Source organism: Phoxinus phoxinus, assembly GCF_949152265.1.
Source record: "Phoxinus phoxinus genome assembly, chromosome: 25".
NCBI lineage: Eukaryota > Metazoa > Chordata > Actinopteri > Cypriniformes > Leuciscidae > Phoxinus > Phoxinus phoxinus.
Window position 1 is genome coordinate 15,532,362 of NC_136900.1, and position 23,957 is coordinate 15,556,318.

The 23,957-nt window shown below is 38.4% G+C and overlaps 1 protein-coding gene across 4 annotated transcripts in view; it reads left to right on the plus strand.

The window, feature by feature from the left end:
* The first annotated feature begins 2,886 nt into the window (after nucleotides 1–2,886).
* The window catches only part of tead1a (TEA domain family member 1a), a 36,458-nt gene continuing 15,387 nt past the window's right edge, over nucleotides 2,887–23,957 (plus strand). Inside the window, exons 1-2 of one of the 4 annotated variants that reach the window (XM_079603316.1) lie at nucleotides 2,887–3,090; nucleotides 15,841–16,095. In XM_079603316.1, the coding sequence (XP_079459442.1) occupies nucleotides 15,894–16,095 (202 nt within the window). In that variant the 5' untranslated portion in view covers nucleotides 2,887–3,090; nucleotides 15,841–15,893. Of the gene's footprint in view, nucleotides 3,091–3,559; nucleotides 3,852–14,399; nucleotides 14,957–15,020; nucleotides 15,289–15,840; nucleotides 16,096–23,957 lie in introns of those variants that run through there. The other 3 variants (XM_079603313.1, XM_079603314.1, XM_079603315.1) reach the window with 3 other exon arrangements.

Sequence of the window (23,957 nt, forward strand, 5' to 3'; positions counted from 1 at the left end):
AGCCCTAAACGGCTTAGCTCCAGTTTATTTAACGGATCTTCTATCGCCCTATAATCCATCGCGCTCTTTAAGATCGCTAAATTCGAGGCTTTTGGTTATACCTAGGATATCTAAGTCCACCAAAGGAGGGAGAGCATTCTCACATTTAGCTCCAAAACTCTGGAATAGCCTTCCTGATACTGTTCGTTGCTCAGAGTCGCTCTCCCAGTTCAAAACTAGATTAAAGACGCATCTCTTTAACCAGGCATTCATATAAATGTTTTAATCTTACAGTTAAATCCGGCCTCTAGTTCATAACCGCCAGAGGAGAACTGGCCCCCGACTGAGCCTGGGTTCTCCCAAGGTTTTTTTTTTCTCCATTAGGTCACCTGATGGAGTTTTAGGTCACCATTAGGTCACCTGATGGAGTTTTTCGTTTCCTTGCCACTGTTGCCTTTGGCTTGCTCAGTTGGGGATATTCAATTTAATGAATCAATCAATATTACTATTGATTAGCATTACCAAACATGGACGTTTTATTATTATTTTAATTTAATACTGTGAAGCTGCTTTGATACAATCTGTATTGTGAAAAGCGCTATACAAATATTCTTGACTTGACTTGACTTGAATTGTCGTGTTGCTTCCATTAGGTTGCAATTATTTTGCTCTTCGTAACATTTGTTCTCTTTCTCTCTCTTAAACATTTGATTTTTTTTCTTTAATTCTCTCGTCCTCTCTCTCAATCTTTCTCACCTTTTTTGTTTGCCCATGACGGTTCGGACCCTTAGTGTGTGGATTTTCAAAGTTACACTGGCCTGAAATTCAACAGAACATCAAAGGTAGAAGGGCATTCATCCTGAACATCAAACATTCCTCTGAGGACTCCATTTATAAAACATTTACAGGAAAGACATGACCTCCAATCTGCTAAAGAGCGTTTATATTCTTTCCGGCTATACAGTTGATTCATACATCCCATCTGAACGTCGTATCTAAGAATAATGATGTCATATTTTTTATATACGTGCTCCTTCCTCTGCGAATATCGTTCTCGGAAAGAGAAACGCACAAGGTCTTCCTCTCCGATTCCTTTTCATGTCGTTCATCGCATCCCTATAGAATGAGAGCAACATTCTGCTAATGGCAGGCTCAGGCACGCTGGCTTGCTCTCATGGGGTAACAGTAACAAGTTAACAAGCTGCTTCATTGCTTGTTCAGATCCAATTATATGAGCATTTAATTACACCCCTTCATCTTGCTCCTGCTCGCTTTTCCTGTAAAAGCACATATTGATTTTCAAGGATGTTATACGTTTACCCGTTTTGTTCACTGTTCCTGTGAAGTGTGTTGGCTGGATGTAGTGGTCATGTTCAAATCTTTAACAAGTGCTCAGTTAAGTTTAGTGTTATACACATTTCTGTCAGGATCACCATTATCATCAAAGATGATTGACAAGTAGCATACAGTTTGGATTGGCGGTATGGGAACGGAACAGAACCAACATAAATGTTTTTGCAGGTATGATTAAAGTTCTGAATGACAATAATTGAATGTAACAAGAAAAATCAAGATAAAGGAATATGGGAAGGCCAAGTCCTGACTGTGGATGAGAGGAGGAGCTGGGGATGGGGAAGGGTATGATGCTAGCTTGACTGACGTGACCTGCCAGAACTACGTATGATTTATGTGTTAAATTACCAGTTTATTTATTTAAATCGCTAAATTTGTGAACATCAAAGTTAAAACTGATAACAAGCACTTTCATTTATTTTGTCAATTATAAATGAAATGTAGGCTATGTACACACACACACACACAGGCCTATATATAATTTTGTCATTTTTTAACATACTTGATGTGGAATTTTTTTTGATGTTGACTACAGTTTATGTCTGTTTTTACCACAAGATGGCAATGATATATAATGACTGACTGTATTCTATTATCAATGTTAACAACCCTTCTGTGGATCCAGTGGTAACTTTAATGTTTATTTCAGTATTTCCTCATTCATGTGATGTAATGTAGCTTATAGCTATTGAAATAAGATGTCTGAGTGACTGACTTTGATACGAGAGGGCAGTATATGTAATTATTGAATACGTCCGTCTCCTCCTGGTAATGTCATCACCCCAGGTGGGAATGTAGCAATTTTTGATAGTGAAAAATTATAAACGTGTAATAATGACCCTCACGACTGAAATGTAAAAACCAAACCCTTAATAGGCCCTATGCACAGCTTCACTACTTCCTGAACTTAAGCAGGGACCTTTGTTTCCTGTCTGCCAGGATTGGCCAAACTGATTAATCCAGGTGTGTCTGATTATTGTTGTTGGTCAGACACACCTGGATTAATCAGTTTGGCCAATCCTGGCAGACAGGAAACAAAGGTCCCTGCTTAAGTTCAGGAAGTAGTGAAGCTGTGCATAGGGCCTATTGAACTGTTATGCCCAGCAGTTGACAAAGTGTAGGAAAGTAAGCTACTTATGGTGCATTTTAGTCACTTCAAAGATTATTTTCAATTCACCATGAAATCAATAAATGTGCCCTAATATTTAATCAAATGAACTTCTCCCACTTGCAAGAACATCTTTTCTCTGATGACATGTTTACTGGCACGAGGGAGGGACGACCTGTCACTCACATGACATCACATCACAGCAATAACAAACCACAACCATCCAATCAATTCCCGATGGACAAAATCAACTCCCGCCCCACATTTTTTTCTTCTTTCGAGAAGCCGTTTCACTCAGATATAAGTCGCAATGGAAGATAAGGCGATTGCAAATTACTTTAACAAATCGATTGAATAAATAATTCAATGATGTGTCGCCACCTACTAGTGTAAAGATGTAACTTCCGGGGTCAGTTCCATAAACATAGCCATTAAATTAAGACAATGGCTGCATCTGAAATCACATACTTCCATACTACAGTAGGTGAAAAAAGTATGTGACAAAAGAAGTATGTCCGAATTCACAGTAGGGCCTACTCATAAAAGAGTAAGCAAAAAGTATCCGGATCCGATGACCTATACTTCCGGTGAGATTCAGGCCACGGAAGAGAATTTATGAACGGCAGTGAAGCAACATATAACTGATTCTGGTAGGTCACATGATAATGACAACATGATTAATGTAGGTTACATTCCAGGTAACCTACAGGTCATACTATAGAATACTATTCATACTATAGCCTAGAACATACTTTTTTAGTGGTCGTGAAGCAAGAATTACTACTTACTCAAAATAAGTAGGCTACCTACTCAAGAGAGTAGGCCTATGCGATTTTGGACGCAGCCCGTCTCTTAAAAACGAGTGTAACCAACTAGCAGTTATTTAGGGGTAATCAGTCTTACTTTTCAGTATCAAATTAGACCAATCTTTAATGTAACTTTAATGACTTTAAAATATTATGAACAGTCTTACAGAAAAAAAAATATTAGCCGTTTATACAACCGGTCCCAAAGGGGACTGTAGCCTCAATGAAAAAAAAAACGAATCTCTTCAGTGAAGGGATTCAAAAGATTCGAATCACTAATGAATCAAAAAATCCTCACCACGGCACTTCAGACACACACACACACACACACACGCTCTCTCTCACTCTCTCCCTCAACCCCTCCCACCGCCGAGGAGTTCTGCGAGTGACGTCACTCTGGCCCCGCCCCCAATGCAAACTCAGTTCTTCGCGTTCATTTCATTCTTGCCCTCATTCCGCGCATACTTCACATCGTTGTTAGATACGCAGAATTGTCGCGCTCTCGCGCTCCGACAAGAAGAGGAAAAAAAGTGATCAGCTGGAAATAAACCAGAGCGTGCGCTCGATCCGACTACTCTGCATCAGACACATTTAAAACACTTGAGGTACGTCTGTGCTTTATACTAAGTTGTTAAAAGCGGTGTGAAGTTATAAACGCTATTTAGATTTTCTGTAAAATTGCTTTTAAGTATAAGAATGGTAGATTTATTTATTTTTGCTACTAGTTATAACACTTTATGTATTTTGGCCTACAGTCTATGGTTTTGGCTTGTATATTATGGATCAGTAGATACATAGCCTACTGAGAGAATAGAGGCTATAGTTTTATTCCCAGTTCTTAAAGTGCCACGACAGAAACAAGCAGCCTTTCACGATGAAAACCGAAAAAAAAATACTCTGTGCCAAACGAGGTAGGCTAATTAAATAAAGCGATTCATGTAATTTTTTATTTTATTTTTTTTTGGGAGATTGTGCAAACACCCACAGAGATTTTCATCATTTGTGGAGGTTCAGAAAACACTTTTTGCTTCTATGCCAGCTAGTTGACCACGATCTCGTTGTAATAGTAAGTTCATATTTACTTTAATAGTAAACCTCACGCTGTGATTCATGTTTCTGGCACGACTGAATCAGTGCCATTGATTTCTGGTTATTAACTTGACCCCAGTGACTTGGATGTTTAGGCGAAGGCGATTATTTGGTCCGGTTAACACCCCGCTCCCGTTTGCTTTCCTGAAAAACGCCAGTTTTGTGTACATAAATAAAGGATTAGGGAGAAAGTCCATGGTCCAGCCCCTGTTAATAATTAATCTGGACGTTAGAAAGCCCTCAGACTAAAATTAGTCTCTGGTCTAAGACGGTCTCAAAACTGCCTACCTAGACAGCAGTTTTTGGGCATGTGTCATGTTGGTCTCATTTGTAATATTTCCCTCTATAAGACTGAAAAAACAGTGACATGCTTTATTGCTATTTTCCCATTTTATTGCGATTTTTCAATTTTACTGTCTGCCATTTAAAAAACATGCATTAAAAAGATAGAGAAAATTTGAAGGGCTAAACTATCTGACTGGAAGACTTAATTCATTTTGTGCAATCTGTGTGTGAAAAGCATTGTGAAAAGTTGAATAGCTGTGTTTCATTGTAAACATTATGTACATCTCTTATACTGTAGGGCATAGTATTATTTTTTTGTCTTTCTTTTTTTATGTTTGTTGCCCCCCCATCTCCAACTGCTGTCTGACAGAGGTTTGTTGTCCCAGATGAGATCGACCCCCTTCGCCATTGTCTTGTTGTTTTGACTTGCCAGTCTATTTAACTTATGTAAACAGAGTAGATAAACCCTTTACAAATTTAAATACATTCTTACGCTAGCTCCTAAACAATGTTTTTTGACTTCTTCATATCAGTATTTAAAATCAATATCTGTGACAGTTTTCATTCATTTTTTTAATGTAATTGAAGTATTTTGAAGTGAACATATGGCCACTTAAGTGAAACTGAAAGCATCTGAACTTTTAGGTTTTTTCTCTTCCTTTATGAGTTTAACATTATACATAACCTTTCAGAGGGAGAGAATTAATTAGTTAATTATGCTATGTTGTCAAGAATTAAAACTTTGTCAGAGAACGGGGAAAAAAACGTGCCTGATTCACTAGTCACGGCTTCCTCTGGGAGCACGGGATTGTGGGAAAATGGGGGAAGGGGGCCTTCATTGTTCCTGCTGTTATTGAAGCAGGGGCTCGTGGAGCGGCTGAATTACTCCACAAACAGTCCCGCTCCCATGCTGACATCTGGTTTGCCACTTAAGCGCACCTGTAGGCTGAAAGATGCTAAACTGTGTATTCATTCTGGCGCTGGACTAATTCAGAGGAACGGCCATTTGTTTGACTGTTGCTGTCACTCATCTAGCCAACTCCATTGTTATGCCAGCAACAGGCGATAGTGGTGGAGGCACCATATGGCTTGTGTGTGCCTCGATGTTATCTGGTAATTTAGCTTATCAGCACCATTATGTTGTATTTTATCCTTTCTTTTACTTGTCTTTTTATGCAAAGAGGGTGTTTGAGTAAGTTTAGTCATGGAGGGACTGTGTTTATGTAGCCAAAGTACAACAGTTTGGCACATGTAATTAATACCTATCTTTTACATGCAGTGTAGGGAACAAATTACTCTTTTTTTTTATATATATATATAATTGCATTTTTTTTTAATAAGGGAAATGCTAGCAAAACTGAGCTAAATTTATCATGCATATATTAAATATTCCCTAAATTTTGTTGAGATTTTCATTCAAAAAATGTGTTTTTGTTTTTTATAAATGAAAAAGTCAAAACGTTTTTGCTGAGCGTTAAGCCATTTTCTTCTGTCATGTTTTTAGAAATAAGTTCAGATATCTGAGGCGAAGATGCCAAGTATTTAAGCAACAGGTGCTTATGACTAGCATTGTATGAGACATTTTTCTTTAGTTGTTTTTGCTTATCAAAAGAAGAGAAATTAGGCGTTTTAATATAGCGGAATGGTTTTCAGTGTAGATTGATGCTAAATTTGACCATACGGACTAGTATAGTGTTTGTTTTATGAGTTACATGTGTTCCTTGCAGTTTCATCTTTTTCTTTTGGCATGCTCAAAATCACAAGTCTTGCATGATAACTGGAGGGGGGCCGAGGGGAGTGGTATACGAAACCCGAAAAGATTTGTCGGAGCAAACGCGAGAGGGGGGCCTGAAGGGGCGACAAAGGAAAATTCATATGTAATGAAATTTGGGTTGAGAGTTTGTCAGCGGAACAATAGCTCAGTGGGACTGTGTGTAGCAGGGGCACGGGTGGCCGGCTTTGTTCAGGGAACACAGGAACAATAGGGTGTCCTCTGTGGCCCGGGGCAGCGGGAGGCCCACGCCGTGCCCTGAGGTAAACTCTGTTGTCACAAAAGGACGGCTCTCTCCACACAGCCCACCGCTCCACGAGACCAAGGACAGCCGGAGAGAGACCCTTACTGGAACTCTGCCACTGACGTCAGCGCGTCTGCTCCAGGCCTGGCCGCTGGACCGCCTGTTAGCTAGCTTGTAAATGTTGCTGGACTTAGCTTAAGGAAAAGTTTTTGAGTGATTTCAGTAAGAAGAAAAGAGATACTGTTGTGATTTAGTGTGAAACAAATAGATAGATACTTGAGGGAAATAAAGAGGGAAAAAATATATTCCCTGATATATATACATATACAGACAAACAGATAATTGAGTGATTTTGAAAAAGTTTTATCTCAAAAGATGATGGATGGATGGATAGATAGATAGATAGAGTGGATGAATGGATAGATGGACAAGCAGAGAGTTATTTTGGAAAAGTATTATGAAAAAGATCATATAGATAGATCGATAGAACAATAGGATGATAGAGCGACAGATAGAACAATAAATTGATGGATGGACAAGCAGATAGAACATTTATTTATTTTGGAAAAAGTTGTTCGATTGATTGATTGATTGATTGATTGATTGATTGATTGATTGATTGATTGATTTATTGATTGATTGATTGATTGGACAAGCAGATAGTGTTATTTTGGAAAAGTTTTATGAATAACAGATCAGATAGATAGATAGATAGATAGATAGATAGATAGATAGATAGATAGATCAATATGAAGATAGATAGATCAATAGGATGATATATATATATATAGAGACAGACAGACAGACAGACAGACAGATGAATTCACATGATAATGTTATTGTTGTTTGTGTATAGATCATGGCTTTGTGTGGTTTGGTAAAACCTTTAATGTTCCTTCAGCTCAGTGGAAACTCAGTGGAACAACAGCTTTGGGAGAGTCAGAGTGAAATCAGTCACTAAATGAGTCAGTTCCTGACAAACGCAAAGCTCAGAGTTCCAGTTAAACAGAGCATTATTCACATCCCGTACAGTATTAATCAGAGGTGGTCTTCCAGTTTTTCTTTCCTTCCAGTTTACAGTTTACACAGCTGTTAGCATTTCAGGGTAGAGTTAGTACCTTGTTTATAAAATACATGCTTTTTGATGATAGTGTTTAACAAAAAAAAAAGAGACATGCTCCTGAACAGAACTAACAAAAAACAAAACACAAAAAAACTTTTCCTTTTGGGACAGTATTAAAAAAAGACTCCGCTGTGTCCTAGATAGATTTAGCCAAGAAAGGGTGAGCAAATCTGTTTTGATACCATTTGATCAGATGTACTGTGAGTTTTGAAAAGACTTTCTTCTGCGTTTATAAGAAGCGCCTGTGTTCTCTGTGCGAAACCGTATCTGTGGTAAATCGGGACGAGAGCGTGGTTCACGGCACCCTTTGGAGTAAATGTATTTGTCCCCTGCTGGATGGTCAGGAAAGGTTATGAGCAAACACTGGTCATGCTTCTCGGGAGCTCACACTTATTTGAGCACGTCGTCTCTTCCATTTCCTGGAGGAGGCATTGTGGGACGGCATGGGGAGAGTGGCACCCCAGGAAGACATTGGATAATAGCGGGGTCTGACTCAGCGAAAAATAGCCTGCTTCAGAAGAATGGAGCCTGTGGAGTGATCATAGAACATGTCTGCCCCCCCCCCCCCCCCCCACACAACACTGGAGAGGAAGCCGCTCCACTCATGGATTGTCTTCAAGGAAGTGGACTTTGTACGTGGCCTCTGGCAGTGTAGCCACCGAATTGAATCATTTAAGTAGGACAAGGTCCTGAATACCAACCAATTATATTTCAGGAACATGAGGGGACATATAACCTTGCTCACTAATATTAATTAGGAAATGTTTGTAATATTTGATCCAATAGGGATGCGCAATATATCGGAACCATATCGGTTATCGGCAGAATTTTATTTGACTTTATCAAAGATATTTTATAGATTATAGAAATTGAGATTTCTTTAATTTACTGCTGTTGGTATTGTATATTTAATCGAGCATGCTCATTTTTGCATTTAAACGACCTTTGTTGTCATCTAACACAAAAATTCAAACATGGATAATTTAACAGTTAAAAATTAATCTTTTGCAAATCTCCAAATACATATCCATTTCTTATACTGTACATTATCATGTTGTGATCCCTGAATTCACTTGTAGCATTGGTTTTATAAAATCAAATATTAATATCGGCCATTTATCGGTTATGGAAGCTTGTTTCCACCACAGAATGAAAAATAATAGGTAATTGTGACTTTTTATCTCACAATTCTGACTTTTTTCTCAGAATTGCATGTTTATATCTCGCAATTCGGACTTTATAATACGCAATTGGGAGATATAAAATCAGAATTGCGATTGCGTGTTGTAAAGTCAGAATTGTGAGATAAATTCTGAGGTAAAAAAAAGTCAGAAAATTTGCGAGATATAAACTTGCAATTATGTGTTATAAAGTCAGAATTCTGACTTTATAACACGCAATTGCGACTTTATTTCACGCAATTCTGACTTTATATCTCGCAACTCTGAGAAATAAAGTCAGATTTGCGAGATGTAAACTCGCAATTGCGAGATAAAAAGTCGCAATTAACTTTTAAAATGTTTTATTCTGTGGCGGAAACAAGCTTACATAGTTATCGGTCAATACACTGTAAAGATATTTTTTTTGTGATTTATCAATATCAGTAGATATCGGATAATTAATTGTGCATCCTCACTTCCTCTATTTTTCATTTAATTTGTCTTTGCCGTCATCTAATGTTCATTTTTGAATAGCACTGATCAGTTAGTAACACTGTTAAATGTAATCTCCCCATGATGCCTAAATTCACATGTAACATTTAAAATGATTGATTTAAGCTTTTAGTGTTTTTTGTTTTGTTTTTAGTGTATACAATTTGAATACTAGCCACAACATGCAAATAATAATCAGCTCTTCTGTATCGGACATAATTTTAATATCAGTCATTGCTGTCAACCACTCATTGATTTTAAGGTCTGGTTAGAATAGGAATATTGTTCCAGAACCAACAAAGGATCAGATTTGATTCTTTCAGACTGATTGAATCTGATTCCATGTTGCTAAACTAATGATTTATTTGAATGAAAGTGAGTGCAAAACCTTATAGCATTATTGTCGTGTAACGCCAGCTTTCTCTACCCACTGGACAATAACTTTCCAGAAGTCCAGCCGTCACTTCGAGTCATTAGCACTTGGTTGAGAGGATTACATAGCCGCGGGTAAAGCAATAACAACGGTGCTTACATACCCGCCGCCCCTTAGGAGTCCATGCGGTGCAATTCACAGACATATTTTCGCTTGGATATTAGCAGGTTTGTATGACCTCCGAAAACGGCATTGAATAAACTCATAACCTGGGGAGCGACGAGTTAAGCTGTGCGGTTTCTGTTCAGGTGAATGAAGCCTTGGACATGTGGGTTCAGGACATATTTAGATGAGTAAAATATAATCTCAAGGATGGCTTCTCAAAGACTGAAATGCTTTGTAAGACCCTCGCTTTAGTCATCGGCGTGACAAATAATTAATTTGAAGCACATGCCAAGTTAGAGCTCAATGCGCTGAAGATGTATTACAAGGCTGTGAACATTTCTTCTGATTAAAGATGCTTCTTTGCACATGTTTCTGAATAGGATCAACAGCCCGTTTCTTAAGAGCCCTTCACATTTCTTGCATCTTCAAGACGTCTTCCTCCTATAATGCTTTTTTGGAGTCTAAGGCAAGGGTTTCTTTGAGGAAGGATTCTCTGGCGTGGTTCCTTCGCAGAAATAAAAGGACACGGTTTCATCTAAGCAAATACTACTCTGACAATCAGAGTACAAGATGTGCTGGCCGCCATACAACACATGCCATTGAAATGCAAAAGCCTCTCTCTCTCTCAGAGAAAGACTGAAAGAAGGGATTTTTAGGTCATCCTTAATTGAATTTCCTGGCTGATGACAGAGTAATATAGAGACTAATAGCATTGTGCGTGCATCTCGTGTCACCGCTAGAAATGCACTGGAGGAAGGCTCTTTGCGATCACTTACAGATACTGGATATATGAAAACCCTTAAACCGCTTAATAACTTAATAAGCCTTCTCCGTTATGAAGCTCCTGTTATGTAAGTGGAATAGGTTTATGAGGGTTAGTGTAACCATTCTTTTTGATTAAATGAACGGAGCATCTAGTGGCATTAAAACTACGTTTTTTTATGTTTTTCATTGTAATCTGATCGTTTTTGTTCTCTATTGTCTTTTTGACACTCTTAAAGTTACTGAGATGAACATTAATTAACATATTTGACAAATATTTGATGTTGTGCTTATACAGTATGTGATGTGCATATATCGGCAATGACCCCCAAATGTAAGAGTCAGCTATATATTTTCATGCAAACTGGCCCATATACAATGTAGAAATAAACATGATATTATAGACAACATTTATTTATTTCATTATGTAATTCATTATTATTGCCACAACAGTGAAACGGTGAAAATAAAACAAAAAAACCTAAATTATAACTATATAAATTATATGTATTTATTATAATTTAATATATTTTTTATCATTTTTTATTTAGGTTTGCTTACCACTGTTATGTGGCATTTATCTTTTCTTCTACACAAAGTGCTATACAAATACATTTGAATAAAATAGAAATCGTTTCACTTTATCTGATATTGTGTAAACATATAAATGGATGACATTCAAATAAATTCCAATTCAAAGCAATTCAAAATAAAAAAATAACACATATTTTAACAGCTATATATATATATACTGTATATATCTGTAAAAAAAAAGTGTTGTCACAAATTTGTCTAATTTTTTCCTCTCTAGGCCCCTTTAAAAATATATACACTACATATAGGCCTACACATGTACACAGTCCAGTTGTTAATTACCTTTAACTAATCACAGGGCAATTACAAACATCTAACTCAAGGTACGGCTGTAATTCCCAGTAAACTGTTTGTTTAATACATTTAAAGCATCCAAAGCAGCAAAGTGGAGGCGGGTGTAAATGTGGCTGTTTTCTATCGGTCCGGCTGCCAGCTTCATCAATAGGGAGCCGCTAATGTGCAGACGAGAGCCGGGCGCTTCGATTACAGCTTAATTTGGTAATGAAGTGAGAGCGAGAGGCTCCTGCGAACACTTTAAAGAGCTCAGCGTGATGGTTTCGCATGGAATAAAGCAGATTTGGTGATCTACACTCATGTAATAGAGTTTTCTAGCATTACAACACAAATGGGACCCCACGCAAATACAGTCTGTACTCGTATACATATCATTACATTTAATTACAACAAGCTGGCGCTTTAGTGGTGTTCTCGCCCCGTGGACATGGACACACACAAGCGTACACATGTATACTGTGATATACCCTCGTCTCCATTGGCAGCGGGAGTAGACCAGAGGGAGTGAGACAGCTGCCCGGGGTGGATGTGGTCCTCCCGGTTTGTGTGGGATCGCACCCATGCCTCTCGTTTGGCCGGCTGAGGCTGCCTGGAGGGTGAAGTGTATTGTAAGTGTGACCACAGTACATTGTTGCATGACTAATCTCGGCCTTCCATCTGCCACCGAGGCCCTGCACAAGCACTGTGCTCTCCAACATCAAGCACTGCCATATTGCTGCAGTCACAACATCTTGGCTTTGACTGGCACTCTGCTTGTGCAGAAGCGCCGGGGTGGACTCACAGCCGGGAATTATGGGACGTTACATGTGCACACATAACGAAACACAGAGGTTTTTCCTGACGTCCAAAAAGCTGACGGCTTGTGCAAATGTCTTTGGTTTGACAGAACTTGAATGTTATGCTGCATTGCGTTTAGTTTAAAGGGATAGCCCACAAAAATTCAGCCACCATTTACTTAACCTTTTTTTGTTCCAAACACCTATGACTTTCTTCTGCGAAACATTGAAGATATCTTGATCCCCATTGACATTTTTCAACTTATTTTCTCGTGTTTTTCACAATCAAAAAACTCCTATCGGTTTGGATTGACGTGAGGGTGAGTAAATGATGACAGAATTTAAATTTTTGGGTGAACCGTCACATTAAGATGTGTCGTTGTACTATTTTTAACTTGACACGCCATCTTAAAAGTGCAACGCCGTTGGTGAGATGTTAAAAAGAAAACGGTGCGACGCAAAAACTGTGACCAAAAGGCCAATTTTAAGTGGCTAAATTAAAAGACGCAATATTTTTTGAGAATTCTAATTAAATTCTCAATTAAACTCTAATGGCCGTTTACACCAAGTATGAACTGGGCAGTCATCTGCCACTTTAAACAATTCGCTCTTTAAAGTCGAGTGCATTCTGATTCAATGTTTTTATTGTTCATCAGCTGGGGAAAAAAAAATTCTAAAAGTAATTTCAACGATATTGTTCTTCCGTGTCGTTATCGTTGATTCGTTATATCTGTGATGTGGACATGTAAAACAATTATTAAAACTTAAGAGTTAGTTATAGGTATAGTTGTTAAAATCAAGATAAACTAGTCAACATCGCTAACCAAGTAGTTGGTTGTTGGACAAGTAGTCGATTAGTCGGCTGACATCACTCATCCCTGATAGACCAGTAAAACAGGTTTTTTTATTTCTTTAGTTTCTTTCTTCTTTACAGTTTCTCTTATACTGAGTTTCTCTCTCTTTTGAAGAGTGGCGTTTTGTAAATTACAGGGAGAGTGTGTGGTGTGTTGAGAGCCGCCTCTCTCGCTCTCTCCGATTAAACCATCACACTCAGGCTCTCTTTAATCTTCAGATGTCCGAACCACCAGCCTGCTTCTGTTGATGCTAATTCAAAACTCATGTAGAATCTCTCAGATTTCCAAGATATTACCGTAAAAGTAATTATAGCATGTACTTCTGGTTCGGTCGGCTGGTAATGCACAAGATCAGGGAGTATTTGCATGAGACAAAACCTTCACATGCGATATATGCGTAGAGCTCAACAAAGTACAAACTCAGATGTAGTGTGCTGATTGTACAAATACAGTATTCGGTAAGTGTTTCCATGATGTGCCAGAAGTGGAAAACTACAGATTGCAGTGTAATTGTGGGCCAAGCCAAAAGTGCACACATGACTGTGCTGGAAGTGATTACAGTTGAGTTCATCTCCAAGTCAGGAAGATGATGTTTAAGAGCCCAATCATTTAGCAGTTTGCAGCATGCACACATTTTATCACTCTCTTTCAGCGGTACGAGTGACTTTCCCCCCCCTTTTTCTTGCAATGCCAGCATTTAGTACACAAACACACACACAAAACAGTCACAAGTTACAACTGCAGTCACACACTTGTACACACACATTTAGCTACCCAAATGGGCACTTACAATAGATGACAGTTTATTACTCTTATGTAAAGTTAAATATTATCACTACTACTTTTAATAGCAAATTATTTTTTTTAGTTAAAAAAACGTTTGTTACTTTTTTTTATTATAATATTTTATCCTGCTTTAAAGTAGTACTTATTTTGATGTGTAAAGTACTTGATTATAATTTTATGTCAAAAAAGAACTAATTGATTTAATGCATTTAATACATTAATACATTTTCATTCAATTGCAAATAACAAGCAATTAATAGACCGAAAACATTATTCAGCTCGCACTGAAGTACATATTTTTAAAGTATATTATTCTGTAATAAGTACTATTTGTTTTAAAGTGTGCTGAAGTGTTCATTTTCACAAGGGTCCAAGTACACTTTGTACACACACATTAACACATTGCAAAGTGCAGCCTGCTCAAATTTGACAGGAAACACATGCTAGTAGTTCTACAATAGGCAGCACTGTTTTAACTGGGTTTTTCCGCGGTTAGCGTAGCCGCTAAGCCAGACATGACAAGTTTGACAAGTTTGTAGTTAGCAATCACTCTGTGTGATCATTCAGTTGAGATTTGTATTGTTTTAACAATTCATGCTTTACCTCAGTTGTAAAGCACACACACGTTTGATGTTGTTGCGCTCTTGGCTGTTTATGTGAGCAGTTGGCTGCACATGGGCATGTTTTTTTGTTTTTTTGTCTTTTCTTGATTTCTAGTGTAATGTTTATAATGAGATTGTAATTAGCCACGGAGCTTTTGCGCAAGCAGTTTCCTTAAACATGAAACGTAATGTGTGGTGCTAATGCTAAACACGGTGACTCGGAGGACTGTTGCATGTGATTTGGGATAATCACTCTCTCTTAAGCTATGGGATCAACATTTGTCATTCAGCAATCTTCTACCACAAAATGTAAAAGCTGGCCTGACATCATTGCCAGCTTGTAAGTGTTCCCTTCTAAGACAGCAGCTGTTTTGGTTTAGCCTAAGTGCCATTCCTAAATTGGCGTGGCTTATGTGTTTTCTCATTTCCTTTTCTTCATAGGTTTTCAATCATGTGTTGATCTTTAAATCTTGGGTTGATGTTTTTTTATGGATGATGAGAGAATGTTTTAATTGTATTTAATGTGGTCAGCATTGATTATTATTTTTTCATTTCCAAACCACAAATAGATTCACTGTGTGAAGTTGTAAACAGGCCACTTTTAAAAACGCAGTGACATTGTTTAACAGGCCCAGTTTTCTTTCCTGCATTGCTGTATTTCTTCTTTAAACAGTAAGTTTGAACTTGCCAATAGATGTTAGTATGTCACAACCATAAACTGTGATTTGCTAGTAAGTGGAGTGGAGTGGAGTGGAGTGGAGTGGAGTGGGGTGGGGTGGGGTGGGGGGGGGGGCATTCACATTCCATAGAGAATCTGATTGGACAAAATTTTTCTAGTGCAGGATGAGTCATCAATATATTTGGTTTTCCTGGAAGATAAATGCTGTTAATTTTAAATGCGTATATCTGCTAAAAGTCAATTTGTCTACATTTTTACAATTAGCAAATGTATCCAAAGTAACATTAATTTACATAATGAATGAACTCAATTGCCATGGTTTTGAACTGCATAATGTTAGCATTATGGTAAAACTATAATAATCTTTCGAGTATTTTGGGATATCATAAGAAATACCATTGTAAATGAATATGGCAATCACATTTTCTTCATGTTTACCCCTGCTTGAATTGTTGTGTTGTCAGAGACTTAAACTACCTCTTGGCAGAACTCCTCAGGTTGAACAGACCAATCATTTGCTCTTTTTTTGTGGTTGGTCTTCCCAGGTCAGTGCACCTAAAGTTCCCCAGGCTCGGGCTCTGAGATCCCAGCCGTCGCCATGGATCCCAGCAGCTGGAGTGGCAGTGAAAGTGCCGGGGAGGATATCGAGAGGATGAGCGACTCGGCCGACAAGCCCATGGACAACGACGCAGAGGGTGTGTGGAGCCCTGACATTGAGCAGAGCTTCCAGGAGGCCCTGGCCATCTACCCACCCTGCGGCCGACGGAAAATCATCCTGTCCGATGAGGGGAAAATGTATGGTGAGTCAAAAAAGCTTGGTTTGATTGTTAGGTCAGAACTCAAGTTTGAATCTTGAGTTCACATGAACCAGACCGCCGTTTCTAAGTATGGATTGAACCAACCTAATGAGCCCAGATGCGACGTCAAATTGACTCTAAGTCGCTATAAATGCTCTAGTGTGAATACACCTTTAATATGTTGAGGTTATACATCTTAACACAAGTTACAATCAGCCCATTTTTCTCAATCTCAGTATTTTGACTGGCTATGTGGAGTTATGACTGCCGTTGGGGGTTGTTTTGACTGCTTGTAATCGTGTGTTGTTTGTTGAGGTTGGCTCATCAGAAAGTTCTCAGGGAAGTTGTTAGTTGTTTATCCTCAGGGTGAGATGATGTGGTCCGTCGGGCCTCTGAACCTGGAAAACGGAACTCCAGCGGGCCAGGCGGTGGAGCGGCTTGGCTGTCCTGGGTTCTGTTTGTAAAGTCAGCGTGAACCATTAGTTAGGAGCAGATGGTCGTGCGGCTGACACCAGCTGCGCTCCCAATCCCCCCCCACCTCACTCCCCAAAGCCACCCCCTCCTCCAACGCCTCCCTCAAACTCTCGGCTGGGGTGATGTCATGGAAAGAGGGAATACTGCTTTTCTTTTCTCGTAGGATATTAAACATGCTCTTGGCCTTGTCCACAGTGACGCCTCCTCACTCTGCTTGGACTTGTGTCCACTCCAGCTGTCTTTATTAGGAACAACTCGGAAACCAAACAGTTGTTAAATCTGGATGCATGATGGAAAAGTGTTTTTTTCACTGAAAGTTTATTTTTCCGTGGTAGAATAGCAGTGCACACGGTTGCTGCCCCCATGGGGATGCAGTTTTGAATCCGAACTTGCCAATTCCTGCCTTTTTCCAATTTCCTATCCTTTTAAAACATTTACATGTATGCAATTGGCGCACGCTTTTTTCCAAAGCGACTTTGGATTCATGCACTAACCTTGGGAATCGAACCCATGACACTGATTTTTGCGAATAACATGCTCTGCTTTTTGAAACTTGTCCTGTGAAATCTTGGTAACACTTTACTATAAGGTTCATAATTTTTAACATTACATAATGCATTAACTAAAAATGAACAATATTTGACCCGGTGAAGCTTATTTTTCAGAAAATATGGTAATCAAGGTTCATGTTCATTTCTATGTAAAAACTGTATTATGAGTGAACATGAAAGAATAGCCTAGATTAATAAATGCTGTAAAAAATAGTTCTAACTTTTGTCAGTGTTTTAACTAATGTTAAAGAATTGAACTTTACTAGAAAAGTTGCAAAGTTAAATGGATTGAGGTCTCTCAATAGACACCTGTTTGTTCCCATGGCCACAGTCGTTTTTTCCTTCAGGCATTTCCTTCTAAATAAATTGTCTGGTGTTCGTGGGGGGTTTTTCTTGGGTCGCTGAGGCAAACCTGTCACCTCCCACGCTGGTGTCCGTGTAACATTCCTTAGCCTTGTGCTTTGCGTCACCTTCATTATTTCATCGTCCATAACAACTGCTTGAGATTTCATTTATGTGCGTACCCATCACAGATCCATACAAGTCAAGATCCTGGTCCCCAGTCCTGCCGCTCTCAGGCCTGCAAGCGCCGTGTGGTTAATTAGCAGCCGTCCCTATAGCAACCGCCTTTCACTTCAAAACAATATGTAGGTTTTTTTCCTTGTGTCGTGGCTCAGCTTATCTCACTGTTTACCTGAGGGGGCTCTTTACAGCATCACGGAAGCACAAAAACTGGAGTCAAGCCAAAGAATCAGAGTTTTTCGCTTTAGATGGTTCGTAACGCTGTGGCGGCTGCCGCGTGGTTTTACAGGTGACCAAGCACTTCATAATCCCTTTCCTTCCCCTCACAGACGTCCTTTTTATCTGTTGTTGTATAATTTTTTTATTCCCCCAACATTGTAAATTTAGTGAGCCCTCTCTGTCGCCTCTGATATTATAAACCATTCGGCTCTGCTTTGCTAGTAGGCTTATTTTAGGCAGAGAAAACATGCCATAAGTAGATTTGACAGTCCCCCGCTGGGTTCAATGAAAGAAAGATCTAATCTCAGTGGTTTCACTTCTGAGGGGATATACTGTGAGGATAGACTCAGCCAATTATTATTTCTCAAGTGATTTATATTCCGACATCCATATCCACCTATACTTGAGAAATGTATTGTAGCTTTTTTTAAAACAATTGACATACCTGGCCGTTCTGTGATCAAATATTTTTTATATTGACCGCTAAACAAATATAATTGACTGTCGTCCCATAGCTGTGGTAATTTCATGCCAATTGTTTTTTTCTTCTCACAAAGTAAACTTATTCTAACTTAAATGAACATTTTGTGTATTATTTTATTTTATGTAGTTTAGTTTACTTTACTTTAGTTTAGCACCAACACTGTGCATCATCATTGATTTGCTTCCGTAAGCCTGTTTTCATTTTGAAAATGTAATTTTTAAGTATTTACTCGTGTGCAATGTATAGCTAAAATATTTCCTGTCAGATGTTATAACAACATTTAGCACGTTTAGCAGACGTTTTTACGAATTTTATGATTGAGAATATATGTAAATCTGCTTTAATGTGTTTATCTTATATTCTTATGTAAATAAATATAAGTCGTAAAATACCTATTATTGCTATTCAGTCTTTGACGGGCATTTCAGTAGCGTATTTCGTTGGTTGTAAAATACCTTCAATTTACTTTAATTTAAAGGACATTTTGTGTGCAGCTCTATTCATGCAAACAGAGCATGAAACGTTATTAATTTTACCTTACAGCACCATGTCTTTCTGCATTTTATAATAGCAAATTGTGAGTGTAAAATAATGAATAGACTGGTGTGCTCAGGCAGTGTTGGGCTTTGTGAACATAATGTGTGCCTCGGAGGATTGGAAATTGGAAAGCTGTGTCTTTAACAATAGGATAACAGACCCGCTCCGAGACTGCGGTGCCAGTTTGGGCTACATTACGTTCCGCAGGGGAAACTAGTGGTTATGGGAGTTAGAGTCACTCTGTTCTGGCTAACTAGTACTGTTAAATCTCTGCCAGCAGTGAAAGTACACGACAAGGCGAACCAAATACACAAATCAAGCCTCCACTCTTTTCTTAAGATTTATTTTCAAAAATGAAAGACAAGCAATGAACATACTTTTGTATTGATTAATAGGAACTAACAGTAGTATAGTGGTCAGTTGTTGAGATTGACGAAGTCCACTGCTTTTGCACATCATCCCAGTTAAAGGGTTAGTTCACCCAGAAATGCAAATTATTCCATAATTTACTCGCCCTCAAGCCATTTTAGGTGTATATGCCTTTCTTCTTTCAATCAAACACAATCAGAGTTTTATTAAAAATATCCTGGCTCTTCCAAGCTTTATAATGGGAGTGAATAGTACCCTAGATTTTGAAGCCCAAGAAAGTGCATCCATCCATCATAAAAGTAATCCATACGGCTCCAGGGAGTTAATAAAGGACTTCTGAAGCGAAGCGATGCGTTTTTGTAAGAAAAATATCCATATTTATAACTTTAAAAACCATAATCACTGGCTTCCGGTAACGTCTAGTTCCGGCAGAAGAATGACCTCTGACCTGACGCATGACGAATTGACGAACACAGAGGATAGGGCACAATAAAATAAAACACCGGTCACAAATCAGAAGTCTAAAACAAGAATTTTAAAGAGAAATGTTGGAGGATTTCGATATAAGAGAAGAGGCGTCCGGTTGAGTTTGAGTTTGTTGCCCAGCCCTATTTGTTTGAATCGCGAGAGGCGTCTACTCTCGCCTAAGCTTACGCTACGCCTGCGTCAAATGTTGGGTCAAAGGTCACTCCTCCGCCGGAACTCTACTTGCATACGGCCATTACTGGAAGCCACTGATTATATTTTGTAATATAACTCCAAAATTATGTTTGGATGAAAGAAGAAAGTCATGTACATCTAGGATGGCTTGAGAGTGATTTTTGTGATTTTTTTTTTCAGGGTGAAATTTTGTGTGAACTATCCCTTTAATTTGACCAGAAAAGTACGTTTTTAATTTGACCAGGAGTAAATTGAAGAACGATAAATTCAAACTCACTTTGCCCATGTGAGCAGAACCACAGCTCAACAGCTAGATTTGATCTCCTTTCAAAATCATTATTAAAATGATAAAACGAGATGGTGTAATACACCCATAAGTGCTTACTCACTTCACTTACACAGCCGATTATGTTTTAAATCCTTACAAAATCCCACCACACCTCTACCTACGGGTATGTTTAGAGTCCCACAGAAAGACTTCCTTTTCAGGTACAGGAAGCTTGTCGATGTGAGATGTGGTGTGATGGAAAAGGAGGGATTCGGGAGGGAGACTCAGGTGGGAGGCAGTTGCTATCTGAACGAAGTGTTTGTAAAATCACACAGGACATTGCTTTTGTGTTCAGGGCTGTGTTGTGCTCCAGAGGAGGTCCCTCGATGTGGGCCGCTTTTTAAAAAAAGTCTTTACTTTTCAAGGTCTACCAAAGAACTATGTATATTCCCACTCTAAACCTGCACTTTGCTTCTTTTGTGTTGCATAAAATGGGGCCGAGGAGTAATTTTGCCCAGTTTCTTTCCCAGAGGTACAGAGTTTAATCATGTTTCTCAAGGGAGGGTGTGTGAATTTGAAAAAGGGGCTTCGTGCAAGGTGGGACTGATGCCCGGAAGACCGTATGGACACAAGAAATGAGTCCTGTGTGAACCGCATTAATGTTCTCATTTGGCTTTGATAGGTGTGAGAGGCCTGGATGTTACCTCACCGAGAGCCAGTTAGGAGACAGGTCACAGCATGCTTCAGCCTCACACCTCTTAACTGTTTGAGACGGATGAGTGATTGAAACAGACACCGATATCACGTTACAGAGAGTCCTTGAGCCGTATAGTGCATGTTATTTTTGTTTGATGGCAGCTGTAAAGAAGCTTGTGTTCCTCATTATATTCTTTTCTGCCCTGAAATTTAAAAAGTTCTCAAGCGTGAATGATTTTTAAAACATTTTCACTTCTTATTTGTCTGTGTTGTCGAAGGAAAACTAGACACTCATTCTTTTTCAAACATATAAAACATAAATATCGCCTCACATTGTGCGGTTTATTGAGGAGTGGTGTGCTATTCCCTTTCTAAGCGCTCAAATGTACAGTTTTTGTTTTTTTTGCTGTAAAGACCTTTGAAATAACTGAAATCATTTGGCGTAGTGATATGGAACTATAATGAGGTCAAAACCTGCCTGGAACTACTTTAGAACGTTCATCAACCAATCAGATTCAATAATATATTTTGATAAAAGTTTCTCTTCAAAGTCGTTTGGTTGGCAAATTTACCCTGGCAGACAGACAAACTTTATTTTAAGCTCTCCTTTCATAAAGTTTGCAGACAGTCATTTATGAAATGACGGAGAAAGAATTGAGATAAAGTGTGAGTGAGCGAGAGGTCATTTGGGGTTGTTTGGATTTTTCATGTGTGATTTCCAGCAGGCTGGTGTGATGTTTCCAGCCAGCGCACCATGTTAGGTCACACACACACACACACACACACACACACACACACACACACACACACACACACACACACACACACACACACACACACACACACACACACACACACACACACACACACACACACACACACACACACACACACACACACACACACACACATACACAGGAAGCATGCTTAATTGCTCCCATTAAAGAAAACAGCTCCAAACCGACTCCTTCCACTCCAGTTTCCAGTTTGGCTTCGCAGAGAAGCTTTCAGCGTTCTAGAGCTCTTTCAGTACCAGACTGTTGTACATGTACACACTTTCAGGGCTTTTAACATCAAACACACTGCAGCGAGCGGTTTACTGTGACTCCAGACTAGCAGGGGCAGTAGAAACGCTTCCTTAATTTCTCTGCTTCCTTCTGTTTGACCGTGAAATGCATTCAGAATCCATTTTACAGTTAGAACGTGCAGTGAAACAACATTTAAAGAGAATAAATTCAAGGCAGGACTGGATTTTAGGCTATATATTTGATTTTTAGCGCATCGTTGAGAGTTTGTCAAGTACAAATTTGGTCCATCGGATCATGTCCATGACTTTCCTATCAGATTTGGTTTCACTAAATAATCATAGCAGATTTGGCGGGATGAGGGGTGTGTGTGTGTGTGTGTGTGTATTGGGGGGGTTGGGGTTGTGTCCACTGGAAAAGAAAAGACTGTCCGTCACGGTCTCTTGCCATCTGGCCTTGAATTTCCTCTCAGACCCTCCCTCTGAAAATGATTTGCGGACAGAGGGGTGTCATCGTGTTACGGGCTCTACCCGTCACAGAGGACAGCTGGCTAACTCTAATCAGATGGTAGCAGGCATGTGTGTGCACATAAGCGTGTGTATGTGTGTGTGTGAATGGCTTTATCTGGCTGGGGAAAAGCTGGCCGCACCCCTCGGTCCTGCTCTCAGGGAAACACCTGCATTGAGCCTGTAGATCATATCGGTCTAAGCTGACTGACTCCCAGAGAGGGGATTGTTCAGACCACCATCTGCTTTTGGAGGCTGACCTTTACTTGTATCCATATGGCATTTTGTCGTCCCTCACCATGCATGCTTGTGCGCTAAATGAGCAGGTAGATCATTAGTCTGTTAGTGTGATTGGACCATAGTGTCAATCAAGTCAGCATACCTTGATTTATCACAATCAAACTTGATCGAAAGGCTTTGATCGAATTTGTTCTGAAAGGCAGATTTTAGTTCAGTTCTTTCCAAACTTAGTAGTTGAGTGAAGTTGCAAACATTGAAGAAGTTCTCTGAATTTAAATGTCCGAGGTGGTTTTATGAGACAGAAATGATCAAATAAAACAATATTTTGAAATATTATGATGCATAGTTGTTTATTGATCCGTCACATACTTTTGTTTTCAATTGTATTTAAATATATAATTGTAATTAAATAAATATAAACGAAACCATATTTATTTATAAATTATATTTAGAATTAAATATTAAATAATTATTATAATAATATATTTATATTATGCATATTTATACATAATTATTTGTATAACATATTTAAATATATTGTATTATAATTGCATTGTTTGGCTTTAATTTTGTGATAATAACAATCAACTATTATTGTTGTTGTTATTATTATAATCTTTCACAAAACGTAACGTGTGTGTGTGTGTGTGTGTGTGTGCGTGCGTGTGTGCTTTTATGTGATTTTATATGATTTAGGACACAAATTTGTATAATGACATGTGTATTACACTGGTATTACAACTTAAACGTGGTTTATGAGGACATTTCACGAGTCCTCATAATTCAAATAGCTTAAAAAGAAACATTTTATTAAAAATGTAAAAATGCAGAAAGTTTGCTGTGATGTAGGTTTAGGGATAGGGGCAGTGTAAGGGGAGAGAATATACAGTATGTACAGTATAAAAACCATTACGCCTATGGAATGTCCTAACAAGTATAGCAAAACAAATGTGTGTGTGTGTGTGTGTGTGTGTGTGTGTTAAGATTTATATTTGTATATTATTTATATAAGAACAATTGAAGATAACAAATATTTATGTCATAATTATAATAATGTAATTCTTATACAACAGAACATACATTAGAAATACTTTTCAAAATTTAATGCAAAATTACTTAATTTATGCTTTTATTTTAATTTAAGTCTGTTTTTGTGATTTTCATATTTTTTAAATGACAAATATTACATTATAATATTATTATTATGTCTATCATTCGATTCATTTTTTTTTTTATAACTGTTGCTTAAGATGTAATGTAAATCAACAGGTAAATTGTTGATCTCTGTAATGGAAATCAGCCATGAATATTGCA